Genomic DNA, 27,516 nt, shown 5'->3' with positions numbered 1-27,516 from the left:
TTGTTTCTCAATAAAATCTTTTCTATGACTAAAAACTTTCTTTGTCTGATCTGACTTTAAGGCTAACTCAGTGTGTCATGTTTATATTCAGATCTTGAGTTTTTACTCTGGTCCAAAATAAAAAGTATTTTTTATTCTTCAATATTTTAAAAAAAGGAAATGTGAAAATCTGGAATATTATAGCCATAACTACTTAAATTGAAAAAGAAAATTCCAGTGATGGCAATGAAGTAATCAACATCACTCGCTTAAAAGTAAAAAGGGTAGTGGTAGTAATTGGCCATGCATAGCATTTATTTATTTATTTTGCAATTAAAAGTGTTACTTATTCTGGATAATTTATTCTTTTTTTTTTTTTAATCTCCATACTAATTTATTTTACATCTTATTAAAACTGATACTTAACTTATTTATTCATATTTTATATTTAGCGAATTTTATTTTTGTTTTACAGATGTTTAATCATTGCGTAAATATTTCTTTAATAATTTTTGCACCTGTTTCCTGTTAGTGCTTTTATTTTGAAGGCACACCCGGATGTGGGTCGTTGTTTCGCTCGCTGCTTCCGTTGACAGCTGTTCAGTGCAGATTGTGAGGAGAGGCGGGACACAGCTGAGCTCAGTGTGTGTGTTACTGCAGCCTGATTAACACACACCCTCCTCCTTCTTTCAAACACACACACGCACACACACTCCTGACATTTACACACTTTTCACTTTTAAGAACTTTTTCTCCATAAATCCGGCACCATGGACCTGGACCCAGCCGTTATCATCCCCGCCATCCTCTTCACTGTTGTTGCCATCTATTTCGCTACTTCACTCCTGAGCAAGAAGCCCGACGCCTCCTCATCCTCAGCCGCGAAAAAGAAGCCCCAAGTCGGCTACGGAGATGACATCCCTCCGTCCAGAGCTCTGGGTCAACATATCCCTCCCGCGCCCAAAGTAGAGCCTCCTGCCCCGGCTGTAGAGACCATCAAAGCTGCTGAGATCAAAGAGTCGCCGGTAAAGGTAAGACCGCGCTGTTGTGTCATACATAACGAATTAATTTGACTTGAAATCACTTTTCTCCCTCAAGAACTCAACAAATTTATTTTTGTTTGTACAAATGAATTGTTCTTAACTAGAAATGTCTGGTTGACAATAAAAGTGAATTTGAATTTCGTGTTGGCAATGGAGATGTTAAAAACATCAAGTTCATAAAGATTCAAACATGTCTCAAAGTGTTTAATTTCAAGTCAACGGAAGGTTTAGACACTGCTTCTTGCAGACATTTTTCAGAAAATCAAAGGAACATTAGGAAATATTTTGCCTTTTCCAACAAAATTTTTAAGCTTTTCACAATATATTGCACTTCTTTATGTAAGTAAAATAGAAATGTTTGATTTTCTGTATTGTAGAGTATTTTACTGGTTCTCTATGAGGAACTCTCAGCTTGTGTTAACTTGGGCACCCCCTTTGGACAAACCAGGAAGTTTAACCTCTGTATTTTCTGAGAGGGAAACCTCATCCTGATTTGTTTTGAAAGTCTAGTTCACAACATATCTGTGGCATGGAAAATATCAAAGATATAAAAAGGAAGATGTTTCTGCAGCTTTCATCAGGGATACAAATAGCTAAACAAATCAGTCCTGTTGCTGAGGGTTTGTTTTATGTATGTCGCTCCAAAAGTCTTTTCAGTTTGAGATTTATCCCATTTTATAACCCACTAAAACCCACTCATAAGAGCTTTAAAGTTTTAGTTCTTACTTGAACCTTTCCGCCTGGTTAAGTTTGATTTCAATGTTTCTATTCAGCTCTTCTTGTTTGTTTGGTATTTTCTCATACTGATTTTAAAACACTTTACGCTGTATCCAGTGTTTGCAGGCTGACTCTTAAAAAAAAAAGTTTGTTTCGTAAAGATGCAGACACTCAGAACCTACAATGTAAATGTTACTTACATCTTGGTTTGAATTTACTTTTTATTTTGAAGTATTTACATACTCAGGTTCAGAATTCCCATCTGATATTGATTCAGGAAGTTAATTTCAATTTGCACGCCAGATAAAGATGAACTCTTATCTTCTCCGGCCTTGTCATAGTTTATGTTTGGCTGCTTCACATCCAAATGTAGTCATCAGCATCCTTCCCTGAGTAGCAGACATGCGTGCTCTCACAGTAACAAAATTTATGTGTGTTTCAAGGAGCACAGTGGGCGCCTTGTGTTGTTGCAGAATTTGAATGTTACTGTGGCTATAACCTGACATGCAAATCCAGTTTAGCCAGCAGCAGTTACAGATGCCTCTCTGGACACAGTCAGTCTCCAGAGGTCATTTTGCATTTTGACCTCGGTCTGTTGGATCCTTCTGACCTTCTTCCTCCTGCAGGAGCACAACCTTTAAAAAGCCTGAAGAATGTGCACACAGCGGCTATAACATGCAACAAACTCGTTGCACTATATTTGGTGTCCAACATGAATCCTATATTTACACCTGTGTATGTTCACGGTGTCACATGTCCATGAAATTGAGTCTGCTGCTGCAGGGAGGGGTAGAGATGGGTGCGTCGCCTTCACATGGCTTCATGTGATGTTTGAGAATGGGGACGTCTGGTGCTATTCCTTCTTGCTTATTCAGGAACACCACAGGCTGGTCATCCATTAGTGTTGAAGTGGCTGAAGCTGTTCTACCTCTGTTAAATCACAATTCAGCGGTTGATGATGGTTTACTTAACAGAAGACAGAAAACAGAAGCACAAAAGTCTTTTGTGTTGGCCCCAACCTATTTTATTGAAAACATTCACCCGGAGGGCCAAATCTGTAGAGGTGTCCCAGTCCGATATTGATATCGGATATCGGTCCGATATCAGCAAAAAAACAAGTATTGTTATCGTATCGGAATGCATCTAAAATCTCCGATATAAGCAGTTTCTGTTACTCATAATAAATGGGTACGTTTTTCCTCATACCACCTGAATTAATCAGTGTGAAGCTTCTGTGACTTATTATTTACAGTGAAACTGAGACCTACTAGAAACTAATGAGTGAGAAGAAGTTCTTTTGACAGAAGTAGTGATCCAAGAGATTATAAGGTTAATTTTAACAACATATTTGAAGGATAAAACTTTATTATGCTTTCAACCCAAGCTAAGGACATGTTGGTTTTTTAATATTTGAAAATAAACCATCCGCCAGACTTGCTGGTCAGTTGATCAAGCTTTTGATAAATTTGAATATTATTGGCCTGCTATAACAGAAATGTTGTCTAAAGTAAAGTGTAGCCACCCACCTCTAGCTGGGCTGTAGCTCTGGTTAATGGCCATTGTCATAATGCTATACAGCTCTACTACCTAGATGTAAACAAACACAGATGACAGATGTTGTCTTGAAGCATGGTGTGGTCTGTTGGTATATTGATCTAGTAAATATTTCCAAACTGACATGTAACTAGCACAGAGATGTAGACATCAACCTGCACAGATGACAGAAGTTGTGATGCTAGCTCTGCAAGTGTTAGCCACACTCTGCAAACCAAAGTGTTGCAGTTACCTGCTGTCCCTGTTTTTTGTGCAAAGTTTTGACTGTGTTCTGAGTGTTTCTTACCTTAAGGCCAGAAATTCATCCAGCGACCCTGGAACATTTGTAGTGTGATCTCTTGGTCACTTCCTAAGTTGCTGAGTGATGTGTAAACAATGCAGCACGCAGAACAGAAAGTCTTACCTGGAAGACATTTGTCGCTAACTGCTAAATACTTGAGGAGCACTGCAAAGTTAACCATCTTTGCTCCAAGTGTAATTGGCTCTGGGGCTGTAAACAGGGTCATCTTGTGCCTGAGCTTTAAGATCTCACCCTCGCTAGCATGTTTAGAACAGTAACAAAGCAAATACTTAATTACATTTCAAGTTGTATCAAGATGCTTTAAAAAAACATTCTGAAACTTGAGTTTGCAGCATCCTCAAATTTGGTGCTAAGATTCTACCAACATGCAAAGGTTTCAACAGGATTTTTGACTTTCAGTCCCGAAATAAGCAGTATAAATCACATGTGCACATGTGGTTTTGACTAACAAACATGTTTGTCTCCCCAAACCACTTTCCATGGTGTTCTGCGGAGGAATTTAACCTTTCGTATTTTCTGGCATTGTTGGCATTTGATCTGGGTGTAGATGTTAACAGAAAAATTTCTTATCAGTGCATGTCTTGGCTGTTGTTTTGGTTATATTGAGCCAAAAAATGGAGATGAGCCCTGAGGTTTAATACCAGAGAGCAAGTTGAGGGAAAGATCTGCTGACTAAATCTGAGCTCGGAGGTGGTCAGCTGGACAACTTAGAGACACATGACGGACAGATTGGCGTCTTAGCCGGCCTAAAGGCATTTTAAAAAAGTGTTAATAGAGTCTCAGTGAGTAGATTTCTCTGCTACTGGTTCCAGCATTCACTTTCTTGTAGCCAGACATAAAGTATGTGAGCATTAAGAAATTGTATCATTTTCCTCAGGAGAAATATGTGTTGGGAAAAAATAAACAGTTTGAAATTATCAACAGATAATCAGAAAGAAAGACAGTAAATCTTCTACTGTATTTGATAAAAGTGAAATGTGATGTTGCTCTAAGCCTTGTGTAAACAGACCTTTGCTTTTCAGTCTGCTGTTTAAGTTACATGCTCACAAATCATGTGGCAACGTGATACAGAGCAGCTTAAACCCTTCCGTCACACCCTTCACTTTCACTGATAACACTCTGTACGTGTGTGTCACAGCAGCTTCATGGTGTGTTTTACAGTTTTCTCTGCGTAAACGTCCACATAAAGGAGGTCGCTGTTTGTGGGGCACAAACACAGAAAGGCTTGTTCCTGCTTCATCTGACCTGACTGACAGTTGTGGGAGTCATACTGTATGCTGGTTTTCTCGAAGCGTGACACAAAAGAGCATCCTTTACTTTAGGAGTACAGAGACATCATTGAAAATATGTCTTTAACAGTGAAAGTTCTGGATTCATAATGTTACAGCCAAAAACATTTTTAAATTAACATGTAGAGCTTTTATAGATGGTTTAAACAGTCAAATTCAACAAAACTGGTCCTTGTTAGTGTTATAGTGTTAGCAAGATGCTACAAGCTGGAACCTGTTAGCTTAAGACTCTGTCAGCATATCTGTTAGCAAGGTTTAATGAGCCTAGTAAACATGCTAACTTAGTATTTTAGAATATCATTTTGTGGCATAACCCAAACCTGTTAGCTTTAGTCATTGTCTTTGTTAAATGTATCAATACTTGAGCTTAGCCCACTGGCTATTGATTCAATATCACGAGCTTGAACATTTTAGCATGCTACCATTAGCAAGAACAAGCTAACTTCAGTCTCAGTGTGTTAGCTTGACATAACTGAGCATCAGTCTTAGTCAGTTGTAATAAAATTATTCGTTGGGACTAGTTAGCCTGATGTCACGAGTCAGTAATTGTACATCCTGGGCTTAGACTTAACCTGTCAGCATAGTTTACAATGCTGGAAGCTAGTCTGTTAGCATGTGGTGATAAACTTAAGAAACCTGCTCACTTAGGGGCAAGTAAGTTAGCTTGTCATATTGTGGCATTTTTAGCTTTAAAGCCTGCAAGTAGTATATCAAAGCCTTTCACCAGTTAGCATTAGCTTTGGTCTTTTTCTATAGGCTGAAGTCTTAGTCTGTTAGCATTATAGCACAACCTGGTACTTGTTTACAATATTGTTAGCCAAATCCCATAATATCCTGATCTCAGATTAGTTAGCCCGATTTCATCAGTTATCAAACCAGTTAGCCATAGTTCTAATCTGTTAGCGTGAATCAAGGTTTTGGACTTGTTAGCTTTAACATCAGTTTGTTGGCATTTCAATGCAATGCAGGATTTTCCAGCATTAGCCCAAGTCTTTTGCTATCAAATGATTAACTAGGAAATGGTCATTTTTAACAGTTAAGCTTTAGTTTGCTAGCATTAGCAAATACTTCAACTTGGGACATGTTAGCTTAAACCCCAGAAGTTAGCCTGACTTTGGTCTTTTAGCTTTAAATATGCTAGGATGATAACAAGAATGGCGGACCTGTTAGCTTTAGCCTTAGCCTGTTAACATGATACCACAAGGTGGTATTAGCTAGATATAGCCCCTGAATGTTGAGATAATCTGGGTTTATTTGCTCAAGCTTTGATGGTTAGCGTGGTATTCTGACTCAAGCCCTGTTAGCTTTGGTATAACACTCTGAACTGGGGTCTGGAAACTTAAGCTACGGTTTGTTAGAGTTATACAGTGGTCTTGTACCTGTAAGTATTAGCCTGTTTGTTAGCCAGTCAAGAACTTCAGTTTACCATTTTCAGATGATGCATTTTTCTACACAGAAGTTTTAACCAATATATTTTACAGTGTAACCAAAGCACTCCTCCTGAATATGGATAAACTTGGTAATAACAATGTTTCTGAGTTCAGGCTGTTCTCTGCCTCAGCACCTGGCTGTGGCAGCTTCCTGTTTATAGATTTACATTCCTACATACACTCCATGTATCACTGTCATCAGCCCAGGAGCCGATGTGCCTCCCTGACATTTATGTGCTTAGCATGTTCCCTCTTCTTAAGTTACAGCTGCGTTGGCTCCACCTTCATCTATCGTGTAGCCTAAAATGGCAACAGGACAAACTGCTGCATGGTAACAAAAAAAAAGTGTGTTAAAAAATTAGTTTTTTTTTAAATTTAGTTCATGGATGCTTTTCAATGCATTAAGTACAAAAAGTGATGCTTTTGTTTGAAAAAGAGGAGTGTGAGTGAAGGAAATGGCTCCAAGTCTGCAGAAAAAAGTAAACACTACGTTAAATGTGCTCCTCAGCATTCAAACACCTCAACATTTCTTCTCATTGTCATTTTTTAAAACTCACCGCCTTGATACTTGTAGCAATGCAGCTGTCCATATATGGAGATGTGAGTGTGCACACATTGGAGCAGTTTGAAGGAGGAAAGATGGTGTCAGAGCAGCTGTCTGCTTACTTCAGAGAGGGAGTTTAGTCTGTATGTTTCTGTGTAATCACAGGGCTGCTCCAAGTGTCCCTCTTCCCCTCGTTTACCTAATATAATGATTTATCATCCCGTCTCTTGACCTATTGCTAATGAAACAGTCTTACTAAATATCCAGAAGTGAAACTGTGGGTACATTATGTACAGTAGGGCTAAAAATGATTCCTCAAATAACTCTTGTGACTTGATTAATAAAAAGCCTCGAGGCTTTGTTTAAATCCCTGCAACGGAGCCGCTATAGGTTTTATTTGTTGTCATAATGCAAATATTACAACATATAATATCCTGTCAGCAACATCATGCAGAGTCCTCTCTGTTGATCCTGTCACTCAAATTTCTGATAGTTCATCCTCCTCATGCAAGTATGCAGCAAGTTAGATGTATTTTTCAGCTTTTACACCTTTTATTTGGAGAGGAAAGGAGAGTGGATAGAACAGTAAACTGGGAAACCCCGACTAATGTGGGTGAAGGCATCCCTTTCATGCATGCATAGTCAAGTAGAAAAACAAAAAGCATCTTTTCAGTCCCAACACAGAGAACTCTGCGGCACCAAAGGCAAGTCTTAAACGATTGATCACCAGAATAATTGAAAAAACATTAAAATAATCATCACTTCAGCCCAAGGAGGATAAAAGACCTCAAGATGCCTCAGGATAAATCCAGATTTTTAGGTCTTATCTTCATATCACACCCCCTGAGTGAGTCCTCTAAGTATGAGTCATCCAGTGGGCATGGCCACTGTGGCATTCACAGACCTCTCATCTCTTTGGCTTACATCAGACTGTGAACAGCAGTGCATTATGGGCTACCAGCGACTGTTTTATCATTACACATACCTCTCTTGGTATTTCCCCCTTGGCCCAGCCCAGTTCCTGTCCCTCCTCCCTCTGAGGCCTGGTCTGGCATGGTCTGGTCTGGTTATGTCTGATCTGGTCTGGCTGATTGAACCTTTGCTGTTGGCTGAGCATCAAATCCAGGAGCAAACAATGGCTTCATAACACAACATGGCAGCTCATTTCTTGACTGTGGTAAGTGGTGGGTGCCAAAACACCAGGGCTGCTGCTGCTGCCGCCACACTCAGTCCTGAGTGCTAACTTCAGGATCCTGCAAATACAGTTTTATGGAGTCAGGCAGGAGCTTTTTATAAGAGTAACAGTCTTTAAGAGAAACCAAACAGCACAGAGATGCTGGTGTCTACCTTGTTTGAATAAGAAAGCTGATTCAGACAGACAAGATCCTTTTATTGGACTCATAAAATCTTAAGTGACATCCTTAGATTTCTTCTTTCATCCAACAAATGTTTAAAACCCCAAAGACCTGACATTCATGGGCATAAATTCCAAGGAAAAAACAGCAAATATTCTTATTTTAGAGAAAAGCCAATGATTGAGTTTCCCAGCTCATCCGGGCTCCGCAGACGTCTTTCAGACATCCAGTGGAATGATTGCTCCTCCTAAATAACACAAGAATACAGACTGTGAGGTAATTCATGTATAACTGAAGGAACCTCATACCGTGATGAAACTTTCTGTACATAACACGCTTATGTCTTGTCCTTTACCAGAACTGATGAATCTGAAATGGTGTTTTAAAGGCCAGGGATGATGCTAGTTAAGATTTTATCTGGACTTAAGTCACCACCAAGTCTGGCTTAAGAGAGAAGGCTTTGGCAAACATATTTAAAGCTCCAGTGAGGAGTTTTTCACTGGTTATGTAATGGACTGAAATTAATACGAATGTCTCCTTATGACCTTTAGAGGTAAACGAGACCATCAACAAGAACAGGAAGTGCTTCTTTACAGTCAGCTTGAATGTCAGAAACCACTGGTAGGGGGGCAGGCATCAGACCAAGCGACAAGTTTGACATGTGCCACAGCAGCAGGGATGGGTACCTTTCACATTTGAAACGATATGGTACCGATGTCTGGTACCTGGCAATTGGTTTCGGTAATCAATAGTACCAATTTTCAGTACTTTTTTTTTGTTTATGTGGTAAAAAATATCATTTGTTTAAGAATAAAATATCAAACTTTTTCAATTTTACATTTATTCTTCAATATATAACCTTGCAATGCTGAGTTCATGTCCAGCATGGAAAATTGACTACTCTTCCACTCCCTCTCAGTCACAAGGATGTGTTTAGGTACCTAGCCATGGTACCTTTCGATTTAATGTGAATCGATACCTGGTATGTTTGATAGAATTTGGTCGGTACCTATAGAACCTAGTATAGATACCTAATTCGATACCCATCCCCACACAGCACAGAGTCCAGAGAAGATACTTGTACTTGTATGGGACAGTCAACAATAAACACTTTGTCCACAGAGGGCGTCAAAGTCAACAATTAGAGGGAAAAATCCTTATCGGTCTGTCTCTACATGAGATCCACTGACTCTTGTTAATACAACATTTTTATTTCATTAAGCTTTGACACCAGGTTCAAAATCTTCCTATGCAGATGATAATTCAGAGGGATTGGTATCTGATACTGCCTTATAACAATGATTCTCAACCTTAGGATCATAAGATAATTCCTGGTGTTGGTTATATGTTGTTGACCAAAGATTGAATATTATATCAAGAATGAGACAGCATTTTTAAAGCTGTATACATTTTCGCCGTTAGATGTTTAATAGGAAAACTAAACAAAGACTATAGCTTCTGTACATGGGGCGCCCTAAGTGCTTAAAACAGGGTAAAATATTTTACATCAAAACACTGGTGTCAGTGACATTTGTTTCAGACTGGCTGTGAGTTTACTGCCTGACAGCTGCAAGTGATGGGTGTGGGGGCGGGGCCTCTAACACCTGCGATGTTGCTCTTCGGGGTCATGACTCGTAATGATTAAGTTAGTTTTGTAACGGTCAGAACTGAAAAAAGAAACCCAGAAATGTTTGTTAAATGCTTTGTTGTGTTTGCACAAAATAACATGGTTTTTGAGTCCAACAAACAGCTCACAGTGTTAGTTTCGTCTGAAAATAACGCCGAGCAGATGTGGAGGTGAACTGAGTTCACCTGCACTGGTGTGTTTTGAGTTTTTGGTCCAGGGCAGCAGACACTCCTGCAGACGTTTTCCCTGCAGAGAACAGAGTGGAAGTGTCTCACTGTCTCTCTCGCTTATGGAGGCGGCGTCACAGAGCTGAAGTAGAGACGAGGCCGAGAGCTGAAGGGGAACAATGGGTCTGTGTTTGAACAGAGACACTGGGCAGAGATGGAGGCTCTCTGCCACAACAACTGTCTATCTCACACAGATGCCCCCCTCACACACGCACACACACACAAACGCACACACACACACACCCTGCTGCCTCTGTACTGCAACATAGAAGAAAGCACTAGTATTTATTAGATCCTGCATTAAGAGTGTGAGGAACTCATTTGCCCTCTGTCAAACGGTAAAAAACGAGACACACTCCACCGTCTCCTCCGCTGGACGAACAGCTTGCCAGCCTCACATGGACAGCCTCGGGCCCCCTCACTACTTCCTCTTTAGTGTTTGCTCAGGTTGTTCGCTCAACGCCACACATGCCAGGAGATCTAATGCCCATCCTCTGTGCCCTGTTACAGAGCTAAAATGGCTTTTAAGAGAGAAGCACTCAGGGTAATGTTACGGATATATTTATCAGGAAACACTCTGAGAGGTCGCAAAGGCCCGAATTACTCAGACTAATCTGGGCGTCTTGTTTCCCTAAATGTCTCACAGCTTCTTGAAATTACATCTTTTAGTTTGTTTGGCAGTTTAGTTCATCCTCAGTAAGACAATCCTCGCTTTAGTCTTACATAATCTTAAATCAGTCATTCATTATCATAATTAAAAGTTTTGTTACTTTAATTTAGTTTTTTATTATCTTGATGTAGTCATGTATCTTGATTTAATGACTTTTCATCATTAACTCAAATTTTATTTTTACAACCTCATGAATTTTAATCCAGATTTCGTATTGTATAATTTTGATTATGTATGTAACCTACCTTAGATTATATATTCGTTATCTTGATATGGTATCATAATAGAGACTTAATTACCCATAATCTTGGCTGAATAGTCTCACCAAAATTCTTTGACATGCTATAATCTTAATTTCAGTTGCAAATAACTGACTTTAATCTTGATATTACTCAGAATCAGCATTTCCTACTCAAATGTCTCTATAATCTCAGTTTGTATGACCTATAAAAGTTATCTTAATTAAGTTTTTTTGATATTCAGAGTGACATAATCTTGATTTAATAACTCAATCATGATAAAGTAGCTTTGAAATATAATCTTATTCTAGTTGCACAATCAAAATAATAAAGAACAAAATCGTTATTCAGAGTCAGTCTATATTTAGTTTTCTATAATTGGATGTCTTTTAATCTTGATTTGGACACTCAAAATAATATTTCTTAAATTGTTTTGCAACTCATGATCTTTATTTAGTGTTATTTTTTCTCAAACTGTTGCAGCTGTTGATCTAGTGAACTCATTTCCTTTGTTTGTCATTTGTAGTCCTGTTTATTCTGGGTTTAACATGTTAGGATCATGAGTTTCTGATCCTTCTGTCTGTTTCATCTCCTCTTGTCAGTAATGGACTCCCATGATTCCCTCTCATGGTTTTTGGTTGATTCATCCTCCAAACCAGAAATAAAACAGAGATTGCCTGAAACAGAAACTCTCTTCACAATGATCTCATTAATGGCTTACTCATCCAACCAGCATATTTGACCAATTTAGGCCGGCAGTACTCCGGGCCTCAGACTCCCCAAAGAATATAATTTATCATCCAGCTGAGTCATGAAATGATTTAATGAGTCTGCATTTAGCATCATGGCCCAGAACACTTCATCTCAGCGAGTCGGCTCTTTGGTGTTGAGATTGTTGTATCATCGTTCAGGAATCCAGAGGCAGAGGAAAGGACAAGTGTTTAGTTCATTTATCAGACAGATGCTATTCCAGTTTGAGGGTGTGAGGGAAGGTGGGGGGCGCTGTGGGATTAGAGCAGGCTGACAGCAGGGGGCCGGCAGGACTAGTTTAAAACAGTCAGACCTTATTCATTTCACTGTACAACCCCCCCTGGTGCCACCAGTTGTCACTGAATGAGTCATTAGTGGCAGGACAGTGGAGTCAGTCCGGATCGAGACCGACTTATCCCATAACACACCAACAGTCCTTGTTTTGACCACATCTTTTCTTCTCCTTGTAAATATATATAAATATATTTCATTCTTCATTTTATTTCCTGGGGTACTAAAATTACCAAGGAATAGGTTTATACATTGTTTTTGTAGCTTTGCGAAAAATATACTGGACACTATTATCACTACTAACTTAGGCATCAGTACCAAGTTATTGAGGCTGAAAAGCTAATTTTAAGTTAAACAGATAAAGAAGCTAAATTTGAACTCAACTACACCAAAAACAATGCAATGCTAAAGAAACCTAGCCTGTATCACTGTGCTGAAGGAACCCAAGAGCTAACCAAAAGCTTAAAACCCTCAAAAGCTAACTCCAAAGCCAAAAGGATCCAGAAGCTAGCTCGAAAGCTAAAGGCATCCAGAAGCTAATTCCAAGGCATAAACAAACTACAAGCTAACTCGTAAGCTGAAATTACTCACAAAGGTTCCTCAAAAATGAGCTAATTCTCAGCTTGAAGAACCAAAACGCTAACTTGAAGAAATAGTTGTCCAGAAGCTAACTCTAAGCTAAGAGGACCAGAAATAAAATTAAATGCGTTTTTATTATATAGGTAACAAGATGATACATTTGAGCTCAAAGGACCTAATAGCCAATCACTAGCTAGCAAAATAATCCAAGAGCTAACTCAGAGCTACAGGGCCCAAAAAGCTAACGCTGGTTTAAAACATTTGTTCCATGAAAACTTTGTTGAACTGCTCCTCTGGCAGAGAGCTGGACTAATAGTTTTATTATGAAACAACAAACAAATTTGCTTTTTGAATTAGTTTTAAAATGTTAACATCCTTGAATAAAATCTTAGTTGAAAGTTGTGCTCGAGGTCTTCAGCGTTGCCATGTTTGTTTGTTGTGACCGCACAGAGGCTCAACCAGAAACCAGACCCACCTCCAAAATGTCGATCAGTGCAAAGTCAGCACTTTACAAAAGACAGACAGGTGCTTCAGTACAGATGAGCAGGGAGGTCACTCATTGACAAGTTACATATATATAGTCTCTCTCTCCATATATATGTGTGTGTACGTGTGTGTGGGCTGTCAGGTGTCAGGGAGAGGACAGGTTGGCATTCACTGAAGAGGGTTTCGTTTGTCCCGGTGTCAGTGGCAGGCGGAGGCTGATCTTCAACAAGGAGCTGCAGCTGACAGAGATCACTTCAACGCGAGTCTCTGCAAACTGTTTTTAACACCCACTGTTAAAAAGATCCGTTCATGAGACGTGTTACTGTTTATAGATTCATCACTCTGAGGGTTTCAGAGACACCAGTCTAGGACCAGGATAGAGTACTTCCAATCAGATTTATGTTGTCTCCATGTTTCCGTGAGGCTTTCTGAGGTCTGTTTGTGTCTCTGTTTACGTTAACTTATGACACGTTTAAGTCTCAAAGTCCTGCAGCCACATCACAACCAGTCGAGACATTTTATCGTGCAGACGCTGATAAACACGCTGCTGCTCATGTCAACAGTCAATAACTCTGAGTTTGTTTTTCTTTGTCTCCCCAGGCCGCCCCTGAACCTGTGAAAGTACCAGAACCAGTTAAAGTACCAGAACCTGAACCAGAACCAGTAAAAGTACCAGAGCCTGTACCAGAACCAGTTAAAGCACCAGAGCCAGAGCCTGTACCAGAACCAGTAAAGGTACCAGAGCCAGAGCCAGAGCCTGTACCAGAACCAGTCAAAGTACCAGAGCCTGTACCGGAGCCAGAGCCCGTACCAGAACCAGTCAAAGTACCAGAGCCTGTCCCAGAGCCAGAGCTTGTGCCAGTATCAGTTGCAGTCCCAGAAGTAGCCGCAGTACCAGAGCCTGCTCCAGAGCCAGTAGCAGAACCTGAACCTGTTCCAGAACCTGAAGTTGTTGCAGAGCCTGAACCAGAACCTGTGGTGGTGGCTGAGCCTGAACCAGAGCTGATCCCTGAACCCACAGAAGAGACTGTCGTAGAGGCTCCTGTTGAGCCCAAACCAGAACCTGAGGCAGAGACCGTCCTGAACAACGGTAAGATCTCAGCCTGAAGTCGCCTGATGTTGAAATCCTGCACATGGGGTCATGATGGGGTGTCACTGATACAGCATTATGACTAACAGAACCGGATCTGAACTCACAGGTTGGATGGATTCGTAGAGAGGCTCACTCTGTTTACATTAAATATAATCTTTGAGTTTCTGAAGCAGGCAGATGTAAACGTCTGTGTCTGACAGATAAGTTACTTCCAGGAAGAGTCAACAGAGTGGAGCTCTCAGCACATGCAGACGTCGTGTTGCAGCACAGGACGGAGGCTTACAGTCATTACATTTACATTACGATAATAAACATCCCGATTCCAACCAGCAGAAAATCATCCATCCCAAAGATTAAGCTCCGCTCGGGACATTCAATTCAATTCACATAACTTTATTAATCCCTCAGGAGACAATCGCTTTGAGCAGCTTGTGCACAAACATAAACAGAGACCGAGACGTACAGAAAACAATGAATAATGCTCAAGAGATCTGTGTGGAATCTCAAGCAAAGTATGTTTGCTGAGCTGAATCTGATTGAAATATTACATCACTGAGCTGATTTCAATAAAGCAGCTTTTACTTTCTCAAACAGGAAGTCCAGTCTTCAACCGTTGTTTACCTCTGGTCTCCTGAGCTCTGCATCAGTGGGTTAAGTTTGCGTGTAGAGATATTTAGCTGCCACCTGCCTCACTGGGGTGATACCTAATCTTAAACTGTCAGTTAAGCACTTGGCAGCTCTGAACAACAGCCGCCGTCAACAGTGACAATCTGCTTATTGTCTCTGCAGCCTGTGACACAGCAGGTGGAGCAGCAGGTGTGTGTGTGACATGCTGGTTATCGATGACGTTGAATCAGCAGTTAAACACCAAAGTGATCTAAATGTTTGAAGTAGCTGGACCTCTGGCATAAAAATTATATATAAGTCTGGTTTTATGTTCCATTAATTAATAATTTCTTGGAATAATTAACTTCTTAGATGAAACAAAAACAAAAACAAAACAAGGCCTCCAAACGTCAAAAGGATGATTTTCTGCTCTTGTTTTAACCTCTATTCTCTCCTCTGCCTCTGCTCTGTTGTGTCAGATGTGGCTGCAGCTGAGGACACGGTGAAGTTCACTCCAGGAAAGAAACAGAGCAAGTTTGAGACGCTGATGACCAAGGAGGAGATCGAGGAGGAGCAGAGGTCAGTCCAAGCTCTCTAACTTTGTCAGTGATGCTACCATGGCTGGATACCTGTGCATGTTTATATGCATGCTAAAACAAACCTACAAGCACTTCTGCTCGCTGCCGTGTTGCCTGAATTTCACCTGCATGAATATAGAGCCGCCTGGTTTGAGGGATGCTTATCCTGCGTTACTGGAGGCGGGTTGGAGGCTTTTGCTCTGTTTTCTGAAGCATGCGGCTCAACAGCTTGAGGAAAAATGATGTGAACTAAAAGAAGTGAAGAGAAAAATAGTTTGACTTTTTCTTCAAGGTGTGATTTTCTCTGTCTGTGTGACCCTAACGCAGAGAGGTTGGAATTTCTCTGCTGCTCATTTACATTCAGTCAACGGCACTGACACAAAAGTAGATACAGTTGTTTATAAAGATAATAAAATACTACTGTTGAGAAATTTACTGCAACAAGTGAAACTAAAATAAACTTTGAGGTTATCCACTGAAATACATAACTTATTGCAGAATAAAAGTTAATGATGGAAATTTGTATTTCCAAGTGAGCTTTATATTCTGATAGTTTAATAAAGCCGCTATGTTACGGCATCACTTCTGGACAATAGTGTTTTATTGTGCTTTGTTGACCTCTAGAGTCACAGTCAGTTGATATTCTCGAGTTAAAGGTCCCATATCCTGCTCCTTTTCTGCAGTTTAATATGGATCATTGATGTCTTCATGAAATGTTAGTAACATGTTTTGGTCCAAAAAGCCAATAAATCAAGCACAGCAGCATTGTTTCCAGGCTCTCATAGCCCCTCTGTTCAGAACGCTCTGATTTAGTGGGCGTGGCCTTCATATGTAAATGAGCCACCGCTGATACGGCCCCGCTCTTCAGCGTCACTGAGAGCGGTGCCACGAGCTCCGAGTGCACAATGTTTAGAAAACAGAGAAGCTCGTTTACGATAACATTACAGGCTAAAACAACAGGCTAACCGCAGCTACAGTTAGCATCCTGAAGCTAACACAGAGACAGAGGGAGGAGGAAAAGCTCTTACATCTGCTCCACAGCACACAGCATTTAAAATACTCACATTTCCAGGGTCCGAGGTTTGTTGGTGGATGGTTGGTAATGCCCCTGGATTCAGGACCAGTCTATTCGCTAGCCCTCTGTTGTACTGTCCAAAGTTGGAAAGCAGTCGGACGTGAAGTGACTAGCACACACATGCACAGTTTTACTGAGTGTAGCTGGAACATTTCTCTCCAGCAGTGTGGAGGGGAGTGGGCGGGGAGGGGTTTTAGGGGTATCTGCTCCGGTGGGCCAATCAGGTCAGACTTGCTCCTGATTGGTCAAAAAAGGGAATTGCTGACGTCGGCAAATCCCCAAAATCCAAACAGCTCGTTTTAGGTCAGGATTTTACATTCACAAGCACTAATAAGTACAGGTTTTGTCATTAAATATCACATTTTGTGGGCTGGGAGGAAAGCCAAAGACCCACAAATTTAGCTAAAAGACTTTATAAAGTGATTTTTGCATATTATGGGATCTTTAATGCCCAGTGCAAAAAAAATAAAAGAATAATTTAAGAGTATGATAAATCAAGCAATGACATATTAAGACTGTATTAAAACATAGGATTACAGGAACCAGACAATAAACGATCAGGGCCCCACCGAGACAGAAAAACAAACTAAGGTTTCCTCTATAACCTAAGAAATATAAGGGGAAAAATGTATAAATTACAAAATTAAATTGTAAAAAGACCTGATAAAAGCTCTAAATTTGTGAAAACAGGGCATTCATTTTAAAGAATTATCTCCTGAATTTGTTAGATGGATGACATAAATCTATAGGATTTATGTTTTCAAGATACATGTGAAGAAAAGATGAAATGCAAGGGAATTCACTCTTGAAAGAACTGACAAGGATAAACTTGAAAGCTGTACATTTATGAAAAAGATGTCAATTTTTAACGAAAAATCTTGTGAATAAAAAATTAATTTCAAATCTACAAGATAAAAAAGGTGAGAAGGAAAAAAAGTTTAAAATTTAACCTTGTTCATCATCCAGATTTATGTCGTAAATTTACAAGCAAAAATCTGTAAAACAAACAAAAACAAAGAGACAACACCAAGGCAGGAAGATGAGTCTGATCTCATCTTAACCGGACATGAGTAGAGACCTTTACAGTGTTTAGTGAGTTACAGAGGTAAGAACAAACTTCTATTAACTGAGACCGTGTTGGGGTCAGAGAGAGACGGACAGAGACAAATAACAGTAACAACAGATGAAGATAATAAATGGCACCAGTAAGCTTAGAAGACCCAGTTCATCACTTCTTTTTTTCTTTGACACAAGGCTCTCATGTAGCTGAGCTTTTGAGGCTTTTAAAAGTTTTCCCCTCTTCCAACAACAATGAGTTTATTTTTGTCTCAGTTTTGGGTTTATTTTTAAGCATCTCCTCCATTCATTCCTCTGCTCTACACTTCCTGAGGCCTGAAACACAAATGAATAAAGGCATTCGTTGTGTAATCACTGTTACATTTGCCGTCGGTGAAAGAAAAGTGAGTGAACAGGAGGAAAAAGTACATTCTTCAGCTCAGTACAGTTTGACTTCTGCTGTTTTTCTCTTTTCCTCAGCAGGGAGGGAGTGAACGTCTGCAGCTCTCCTGATTGGAGGCTCTTTTTTTTTTGACTCTTAAAATGTTCCTTGGCAGCGCCGCTTTATTGTGTTTCTATCGAGTTTTAAAGAGACTCAGAGGAGAGGAGGGAGCGTCTTTGTTTCCTCCTCGTCTCAGTCTGAGTTGCGTCTCAGGGCTACATCGCGTCACAGTTGAATAAATATTTCTGCAGCAGAGGGAAAAGTTTGATGTTGAACCGCTTCCAAAGTCCTCATTCCATCTCCCCTCACTAAGTTTCTATAAACTGTGAGCTCTGCTCATGGGAATATTTCCCGAGCCCATCCCAGCTGGAGTGTTTCTCTTTTTCCTGCTTGTTACAGAGTCTAACACCTGCCACGCCTTTAACCATGGCTGGGCATCAAACCTCAGAAATGTGACCACAGCTACCAGACATGTTGTGTTTTGAATCAGATTTATCAGGGCAGCTTAAAACAGGATCAAACAAATCAGTTAAAGTCATTCATACGCACTTCCATGTTTTGTTTTAAAGCTAATCTTTATTTTTGCAGTTTTTTGGGGCGTGAATGTCAGAGAAACTTCAGGTTTTAGATTTGTCTCAGTAGATCACGAGCTGAAAGTCATGTCATCAATTATAAAGGCTGCAACTGAGGCTGGAGTTATGGTATCATGATATTATGACTCTAATCTTGAACTTTTACGACTTCATCCTTGTGACATTCTTTTTTTTGTACTACTGCATTTTTTTCCTGTAATGGAGTCACTTGATTCTCATAACATTTTAATTTTAATATCCTAACAATACAGCTTTGCTCTTGTAGAGTTAGAACTTTGCTCTTGTAACAACCAAAGTTATAATAGTTTTTGATTTGTCATTATACTTCAGTTTAAGTTAGTTTTGACATTTTTTTCCATTAAAGTTTAGTTTTAATTAGTTTTAGAGCGGGCATTCTAGTTTTTATTTAGTTTTGATTTTTGCAACAAGGCTTAGTTTTAGTTTAGTTTCAGTTTAGTTTTAGTTTTTCATACCTTATTTTCCAGGTGCAGGATTCAAAAAGGTCAGAGTAAATATTTTGTAATACTGTTAATTTTCAAGCCCAACATAGTGCTCACTGCTCAGTCAATGCTGATACTGAACTGTTGGCTGCCGCCTTCATCACAAGAAAATAATATAAACTTAATATAAGAAATATTAACATAAATTATATAAAACAATATAATATGAGCTTTAATAATTAGAAACTTGGACTCTGTAACAATAAAGTCAGACTCACATGAAATTAAACTGTTACAGATGCTCTGATTCATTGCTCCACTACGTTTGGTCGCAGCACAGAGCACAGCCAGTCAGTGCAGTAAACAAGTACGTCCCAGTACGTCCCTGTGATGGTGCCGTACGGCGCTGACAACTGCCGAAAACTGTCGTAAAATTGGTTGGGAAAATGTGTCAGATTAATTTAAATCCTACAGGCTATTAACATTGTCAAAAACTATAACTAAGGACAATTTGTCCATAATTTTGATTAATTTCAGTTAGTTTTGTAAACACAAGATAAAGCTTTAGTTTATTTATCGTTTTTGTTTTCTTTTCTAGTTTTTATTAGTTTGAGTTAACTGCAATGTATTTTAAATTTTAGTTTTTCGTTTTAAGTTTCGTTTTAGTTAACTATTATAACCTTGGTAACAACTTAAATTTCCTAACATTGAGTCTTAAATCTTGTAACAATACGACTTTGCACACTTAACGTTATGGCTTTCTTCTTGTGATCATCTCAACTTGATTCTCGTAACAGTACGATTTTAATCTTGTACCATGACAACTCAGCTATCGTAGGGTAATGACTTTACTCTGTAACATCTCAACTTTAATCTCGTAACATTGGGAATAGATCTCATAACATTACAGTTTAGTCTTCACTTAGTCTTGTGACATTGCGACTTCACTTTTTTTGGGTAACAACTTTACAATTCAACTTTATTTTTGTTCTATTACATCTATGGTATCTTGACATTGAGACTTCACCTTTGCAGCATTACAAGTTAACAACCTTACTTTTAAAATATTTTCACTTGGTCCTAATCCCCTGACGTTCTTGTCAATGTGGAGGAACAATTGAATGTAAAAGAAAGCTGTGAAGGAGAAGACATCAACCAGGGAACAAATACATCAGAGTAATGCTGATTTATCCAGTTTACACACACAGCAGATGAAGATAAGGTTTTATAGAACAGCAGCATTAAATGAGCTGCATTAAGTTATGACAGGAATGATTCGCAGCCTTGCCCTCCCTTTTTGATTCCAGCTGTATTCAAGCATCCAGGCATGTCCCTGAATTTTTATTTGGGTTTTCCTTTTTTTGGCATCAACAACCACAACATATGTTTGCTGATTGGCCAAGGTTGTTTGTGTGTTTCCTCTCAGCAGGGTGTCTGACTGACTCAACCTTTATCTTTTCAGGATAGAGCTTACATCTGATTTTACTTCTCTATAATCAACCTGAGCAGACACACAGGGTGTTAGGAAGGACATGGTAAGGTCATACTTTCATTGAAATAATCTGAATAACTATTCCCAGACCTTCATCACCCCCCAGCATCCTATGAGTACGGATAGATTGATAGCAGACTTAAAATCAGATAAAATGACTCCAGGTCATATTAAAGGTTTCAGGGAGCCGGATTCACTCAGTTGATTGAGCAAGTGCCCCGTGTTCAGAGGCTACAGTCCTCATTCTTTCTCTGCAACCGTCCTTTCAATGTAAAGGCCTATGCTAAAAAAAAAAAATCCAGAGAAAAAGTAAGAATTTCTTAATTTTTTTTGCAATGCTGAAACAAAAATATCATTAAAGTGTTCAGAAATTATAAAAACTAAAAGAACAAACTTAAGTTGCTTGGTTCAATCTTCTCTTAGGTGTAGATAATGTTAAGGCACATTTTTTATTTAAAGCACCTATAAGGAACTTTTTAATCCATGTTGGTCATGACGCCCCCTTTGGACAAAGCACAACATCTTATCACTTTTTGGATCATGTCCTTCACCTGAAATATTTCCATCATGTTCTTTGAGCCGTTGCAAAGATCAAATGTAAACAAAGTCTGTTAATCATGGGTGCTAAATAAGAGATCAGTCTATCCGTACTGATACACCTCCTGTCCCTCCTGTGACGCCTTCACTGACCTCCTCCTCCTTCAGTCCTCCTGAGTCACCCCCCCCACGGCTCTCCTGGTAAATGGGTCACATGGTTCATCTGTTCCCACGGTGACAGCCAACACTTTTAGTGTGTCACAGAACAGATGGAGGCGGCTCTCATCCTCTTATTGTTCACCTCCTGCTGGACCTCAGCGCACAGAAAACACACACCAGGAATCACTAAACCAGAGAACAGCAACCTTCTTCTCGCCTGAGAGGCCTCAGTGTACACTCACACACACACACACACACAGGCAGAGGGGACAAAGGAGGCCTGAGACACTGGGGGCCGATGTGGGTCATGTGTGTTCACAAGGGATAAGACATCTATACAGGAAACACAAAGGATCCTATAGGAAGCTTCAGCCAGCTAAGGAGGAAGCACAAAGGAGACTTTCTCCATCAGCGAGGACACACAGTGTCCACTTCATAACTGAGTCAATTAGACGACATGAAGAGACGCACAAAAGAAAAGTCTTATAAACACTCCACTGATTTTAAACGGTCAGGTTCATGACCGACTTTACTTTTATTTCTGACATGAATGGCTGGTAGACCAGTAAGAAAATACACGGATAGAATATAAATAAAGCTTTTTTTTCCAAATATAACTCTTGAGACGGAATCCAGAGGAAAAAATAAAAACTCTTCTGATTTTAATTACAGAAATCAGACTGTTTTTTCTTTGGATTCTGACTTCCTCTGTCACAATTATGAGAATAAGCTTTGAATTTATAGATTAAAGTTAGGAGTCTGAGATTAGAGTTAGTTTTTTTCCACACAAATCCAGACTTTTAAGCCAGATTTTTTTTAATGGAAGAAAGAAAAAAGGAGTTTTACTGGTCAAACCTCCAATAAAATAATTTTAAAAAAAATCTGCAGCTCAAAATGAACTCATCATTTTTTATTATTAAAAGTTCTGTGAAAATGTAAAAAAAATAAAATAAAAAAAATTCTTGTGTCACAATTAGGCTTTAAATAAAACATCAGTTTCTTTGTATAGCCTGAAAAAAAACTCCTCACAGTAGCTTAAATGTGGAGGTATATCAAAATAATGATGTATTCTCCTGACCCACTCCCTTTTTTATAATGAAATATTTTAAAAGCAGAATTTTTTGTGCTTTTACTTGTTACACAGAAATTTTTTGTCTCTGCAAAAATCAGATTAATGAGCCGCAAACCAGCTTTGAAACCACTGCAACAAATCCTCACAGGATTCAGTAGAGTCCAACATTTGAACCATTTAAGTACAGGAGTTTAATTTAACGTAGATTTTCTTAATTAGAGATGCCTTAAATACTTTTAAAATCACAATTAAGATACAATCAAGTTTGAGTTACTGCCAAAAATGCTTCTCATAATCAGGTTTTTACTTTTACTGTCTGCTTCTGGCTAACCCAGAGAGCTTACATGTTGCATGTGCACGCCCTCTGCTGGACAAACTTTGTAATTACATGTCAAATGAGATGTGACGTTTATTCTGAACTCTTTATAGTTTAAGTTTCAGAAACAAGTACATAAGATTTGCTGCTGCATTGGTTAAAGCTTCACTTTCATGATGTTAGAATTTCAAAATAAAAGCACAGATAAGACTTTTGTCACATCCTGACCAAAGTATTTGAGGACACTGCTTTTAGAAGTCACAAATCAGGTCAAAATAGTCGATTTCCAGCAGCACATCCCTCTTCGTGTGTGATCCTGGTTTCTTTGTTCAGTTTCTGCCTCCATCTGTGCCACTTTGGTTTTGGTTCTGATTCTGGTTCTGGTGCTGCTTACTGTCACTGAGGACAAAGTTCTTGCTTCCTTTACTTCATCATTTATTTCAGCTTCCGTTCATCTGCTAACCCTGCATGCTGCCCGCTAACACCTCAGCTAACGGTGAGTGCTTAGACAAACACACTCACACACTAACCGACATTCAGCCTCTCTTTTCCTCAAGTTTGATTTAAGCCTGGAGATTTTTAAAGATTAGAAACACTGAATTTCACTCCTGTTGAATGAAAAAGTCTGTTTCACATCATGAAATCTGACATCTGGTCTTCACGTCTCTTCACAGAGCAGCTGAGTGATCGACATCAGACACCAAACTTCTCTTTACATCGTCTTTTTTTCTTCCAGCTGATCTATGACGACGATGACAAGCGCCGAGGAAAGACTCGGCTGTCTCCTCTCTGCAGTTTGAAGGGAGATAAACTCCTTCAGTTTCATGTCAGAGCTGCTTGTGAATAGCAAACGTCTTTACACCAAAGTGCCTTCAAGAATTTGTGTTTTTACCCGTCTGAGTTTTGTGCTGAGAGTTTTAAAGAGGAGGAGTTTCAGAGTGTGAAGTTCTAGTTTTAGAGACAGAGAGAAACTAGTGTGATGTTGTTTAAAACTATTAAACTGTGATCTAAATGGAAGTGAAGTTTCGCCTGACTTTAGTCTAGTTTGTCAGTTAAAACCCTAACTTTAAACTATCGGCTCTCGGATGAACTGCTTTAATTTAAAAGTCAGAAGTTTGACATCTTCTGAGCTTCGGGTCTTGGATGTTTATTTGAGGTTTCAGTTCTGTTTGCTTTAAATGTTGGAAAATAATGCAATAAATGTGTGAAACAATGCCAGTTGTCGTTTACTGAGTATGTTTAAAATGTTCACATGCACCGTTTGGTGTTGGTGCTGGTTTATTCAAGGTCCAGCATATGTTCATAATGAATCACAAGAGTGAATATTGTTACCTAAATACCTGATATGTTTAATATCCTATTAAAACAGAAGTAGAAGAAGTAGAATCGCAGTTGCAACAACCAGGTGAGAGTTAAAACGAAGCCAGTGATTTAGGTTTTTTCACTGTTTTAGAGTTAGAACTTGTATTTTGCTAAGGATTCTGCAAATATCCAGGAAAATTTGAGAAAGATTAAAAGCGCTAACACAATAAATCCTTAAATAGTCTGAAAAATATAATTTTTGCAACAATGTTTGGTGTGAGTTTTGAAGGAATATGAAGCAGCAGGAGCTAGCACAAGCACCAAGAATAGAGAAGTCCTGTAGTGCAGATTTATCAGGTTTGTATGGGCTGAGATTTATGCCACGAGAAGCTGAATTTGAATTTTTTCATTGGATTTGAAAAGGATGATTTGAAATTGATTGTAATGTTTTGGAAATGAATTTGTTTGCTTTAAGAGTTTAAATAACTTACTTGGAAATTCAACTCTTGATATTCCCTAAATTCAAAAATGCAAAATTCAATTTCATTTTCAGCCTGGCATGACTATTTTATCGCCTATGTCTCTAAGGAAGAGTAATCAAGCTCAGATTCACAGAAACCCTCTTCACAACCACAAAAATTACTTAACAGTCTGTGGCTGTACTCCTGACCTGAGCAAGATGAAAAAGCCCCATTTTGTGATGTCTAAGACCAGGGACTGACATTTCAGGTTTGCTTGAAATGTCAGTTTCTCACAAAGGTGAAGAGGATTTCCATGAATCTGTGCTCGTTTGCTCTTCCTCATGGATGTAAACGACATAGTGGTTATGCTTCACTGAACTGAAATTGAGTTGTTAAACTGAATGAAACTAAATTTTGAACTGAAGGAATGAAGAGAGTTGAATTTTCAGTAGCTTAAATAAAACTTCAGATCAAGCCTTTCAAATTCAATATAATGACTCCAATTCAGTTTCCAGTGGCTCTAATCTCAGCCCATACATTTGAGAACAGCAGAAAGTTTACCAGAGTCAACTCAGAGCTGGAGCCATTAATAATAGTCAGTGAAATCACAACGCTCAGTGACCCACTGGTTCCTACGATAGCAGAGCGAGGGATTCCTCTGCTTACAGTTCATCTAGAACAGAATCCTGAGTTTCTGCTGCTGCAGATATTCACAGTCTACTCTACAACATCAGCGACAGACACTCAACCACATATAGACCTCTGATGTTAGTTTATTGGGTTATCCTAAGTGCAGTAAAATAAATGACAGTTAAAGAGTCAGGATGGTTCTGTTTCCTTGCAAGTGGAAGGTCAGACTGACCTTTAAGACTGACCCTTTAACTACAGAACATATGTGATGCTTTATGAAGGCTTGAAAAACATTTGTGAGCACAAATGAAGAGCAAATCCAAAGAAACGGAGGAGTTTTAATTGACAGATAAAATCATATTACTTCCTGTAGACCGTAAGGGGCGCTCTACAGGCATATAAAAATGTTTAGGATGACACACTCAGCAAGTGTGTGCATTCTGGTCCTGATGCAACATAATACAAGAGAGCTAGTGAGGTTTACCTGATGATTTCACAATGGTCTCAAGATACTTTTTTGTGGGTCTTGGCATGGTAGTTATGGGTGAAAAATTTCAGGGCTGTAGCTCAAAGTGGGAAGGGCTGCAGTTTCAAGCCCCTGGGTGGCGCTATGGAGCATTAATGTTTGCAAAAAAAAGTGATAGAAATGCACTCAGGCTGTGGTTATGAACGCTTGTGTGCATTTTGGTCCTGAACCAACAATGTACAAGAGAGCTATTAAGGTTTTCATGAAGCGTCTGAAATGGTCAAATTTCGTGGTCATTTGCGGCCACGCCCATTGAGTTACAAAAAATCTTTAAATAACTTTTCATCGTCAATGTGTGTAGCATACAGAAGCCAAGTTTGGAGTTGATTAGATGAAAAACCTGAGAGTAGTTGGTTGAAATACGTACCCTGTAACGGTAATTCTTCCTGTTGCCATTTGGGGGCGCTGTACTTTCTGGTGAAAATAATGACATGGTTACAACTGGGCCATTACACTGAACATCCATTTTCATGAATATCGGACATAGTTGAAAAAATGCCGAACTTTTAGCCCTTGTCCTGGCCACGCACATTGAGATTCTATAAATGGTCTAATAACTTTTAATTATCAATGTGTCTACGCAAGCCAAGTTTGGAGTTGATCTGATCTAAAACCTCGGACTAGTTCGTTCAAATACATACCCTATAAATCACCAAAATCCAATTTTTAAGTCCAAATCTCGAACTTCCTGTTTGGAATTCACAATGGTCATGAGAGACTTTTTTGTAAGTCTAGGCATGATCGTTACGCATACAAAATTTCGGGGCTCTATCTCAGTGGAGCCCTAGGGGCTGCAGTTTTAGGCCACTAGGGTTTGCTATGGAGCATATTTTTGTGCTAATACTGGATTCATAAATTTTCACAGCCGACTAAGTTTTGTTGCTAGGTGCGTTCACGTTTATCTCAAGCGATAGGCACGCAATTTGGGGTTGAAAAAAGTGGTAAGAATAATCCTTAAGGTTTCAAGAGAGTCTTAGCCCCAATTCTCTGGCTTGGGCCTTAATAAATCATAATAACAACAACAACAACAACAATAAAAAAAAAAAATAGAATAAAACACTGCTTCTCGTTGCTAAATAGAATACTGTATGTGTGTGTGTGTGTCCTGATTTCCCAGAGTGCAGCAAGAGCAGCTGGCCGCCATCTTTCTCCTGCTGAAGGAGAACCAGGAAGCACTGGGGGAGGTGACGGAGGGAGACATGGAGGAGCAGATGAAGCTGTACTCCCTCTGAGATGCAGTTTGACATCACACGGACAGAAACACTCGGATATCAGATGCTGTAGATGCTCACATGGAGGCTGTTATTTATTGTGGTTTAGTTATTTGTTGTTTTCTTCAGACGTTTGCTGTGAATGGACTGAGGAAAACTTTCTGATCAATGTTGCACCGCAGATTGTGATTATTGTTGATGCTGTAGATAACACTGTTGATTTGTTTGTAATAAATGGGAAGTCAATAAACTACACAACAGGTAACCACAACAGGACAAAAGCTAAAGTTAGCTGCACTGATGGTATGTTTTTAATCTGCTGAGGACCTGTTTCACAGTCAGCCTAGCTCACATCATCACATCATCAAGTTTTCCAAGGATTTAACGGTGTGCCTTCTCAACAGGGAGTGAACAAAAATGAGAACAAGAAGTCAGTTTACACCAAATTCATCCAAAGAGTTTTCTGGTACATCAAATATGTTATTCTTCCTGGTACGGGTTTATTTCTGCTTTTTAAAATTGGTGTGTATGTGGACTCTGGTGTTTCTGCAGCCGCCCTCAAGTGGACATTTGAAGAACTGCAGTTTTTTTTTAGCACATAGACTTTATTCTTTAAGGTGAGGGATTGCTTTAATTATAACTTGTGGTAAAAAGCAGCACACAGATGTCATAAGTAAAAGATAAATGTCTCACAAATACTACAATAATGTTTTATTATTTTTCTGTGTCCTCAAAACAGCATCGTCTTGTCTCTACTGCTGTAGATTTACTCTATCAGAATATAATATTAGAAACATATGAGCAGGATGTTTGTGCAATAGCTGGAAGTGTTGCATTCTGGGAAAT

The 27,516-nt window shown here is 39.2% G+C and overlaps 1 protein-coding gene across 5 annotated transcripts; it reads left to right on the top strand.

Annotated features, from left to right (window-relative positions):
* The first annotated feature begins 561 nt into the window (after positions 1 to 561).
* On the top strand, positions 562 to 27,516 carry LOC141809871 (uncharacterized). 5 transcript variants are annotated; one of them, XM_074697096.1, is made up of 5 exons: positions 563 to 1,010; positions 13,682 to 14,171; positions 15,260 to 15,359; positions 20,427 to 20,499; positions 23,220 to 23,744. In XM_074697096.1, exons 1-4 carry the CDS (start codon positions 750 to 752, stop codon positions 20,458 to 20,460), a joined length of 885 nt encoding a protein of 294 aa, XP_074553197.1. In that variant the 5' UTR covers positions 563 to 749; the 3' UTR covers positions 20,461 to 20,499; positions 23,220 to 23,744. The 5 variants fall into 5 exon arrangements, with proteins under 5 accessions (XP_074553195.1, XP_074553197.1, XP_074553198.1 ...); XM_074697097.1 differs by having other exon boundaries at positions 23,277 to 23,743; XM_074697095.1 differs by having other exon boundaries at positions 23,215 to 23,743.

This window comes from Halichoeres trimaculatus, unplaced genomic scaffold, assembly GCF_033239565.1.
Source record: "Halichoeres trimaculatus isolate MK-OKI-2021-1 unplaced genomic scaffold, fHalTri1.1 fHalTri1_scaffold_20, whole genome shotgun sequence".
Taxonomy (NCBI): Eukaryota; Metazoa; Chordata; class Actinopteri; order Labriformes; family Labridae; genus Halichoeres; species Halichoeres trimaculatus.
This window is presented reverse-complemented; position numbering and strand designations above follow the sequence as displayed.

Coding starts and splice junctions, on each gene's coding strand:
- LOC141809871 (XM_074697094.1), top strand. CDS start 750: ATGGACCTGGACCCAGCCGTTATCATCCCCGCCATCCTCTTCACTGTT. Junction 1,011..13,681: donor TCAAAGAGTCGCCGGTAAAG/GTAAGACCGCGC, acceptor TTGTCTCCCCAG/GCCGCCCCTGAACCTGTGAA. Junction 14,172..15,259: donor AGAGACCGTCCTGAACAACG/GTAAGATCTCAG, acceptor CTGTTGTGTCAG/ATGTGGCTGCAGCTGAGGAC.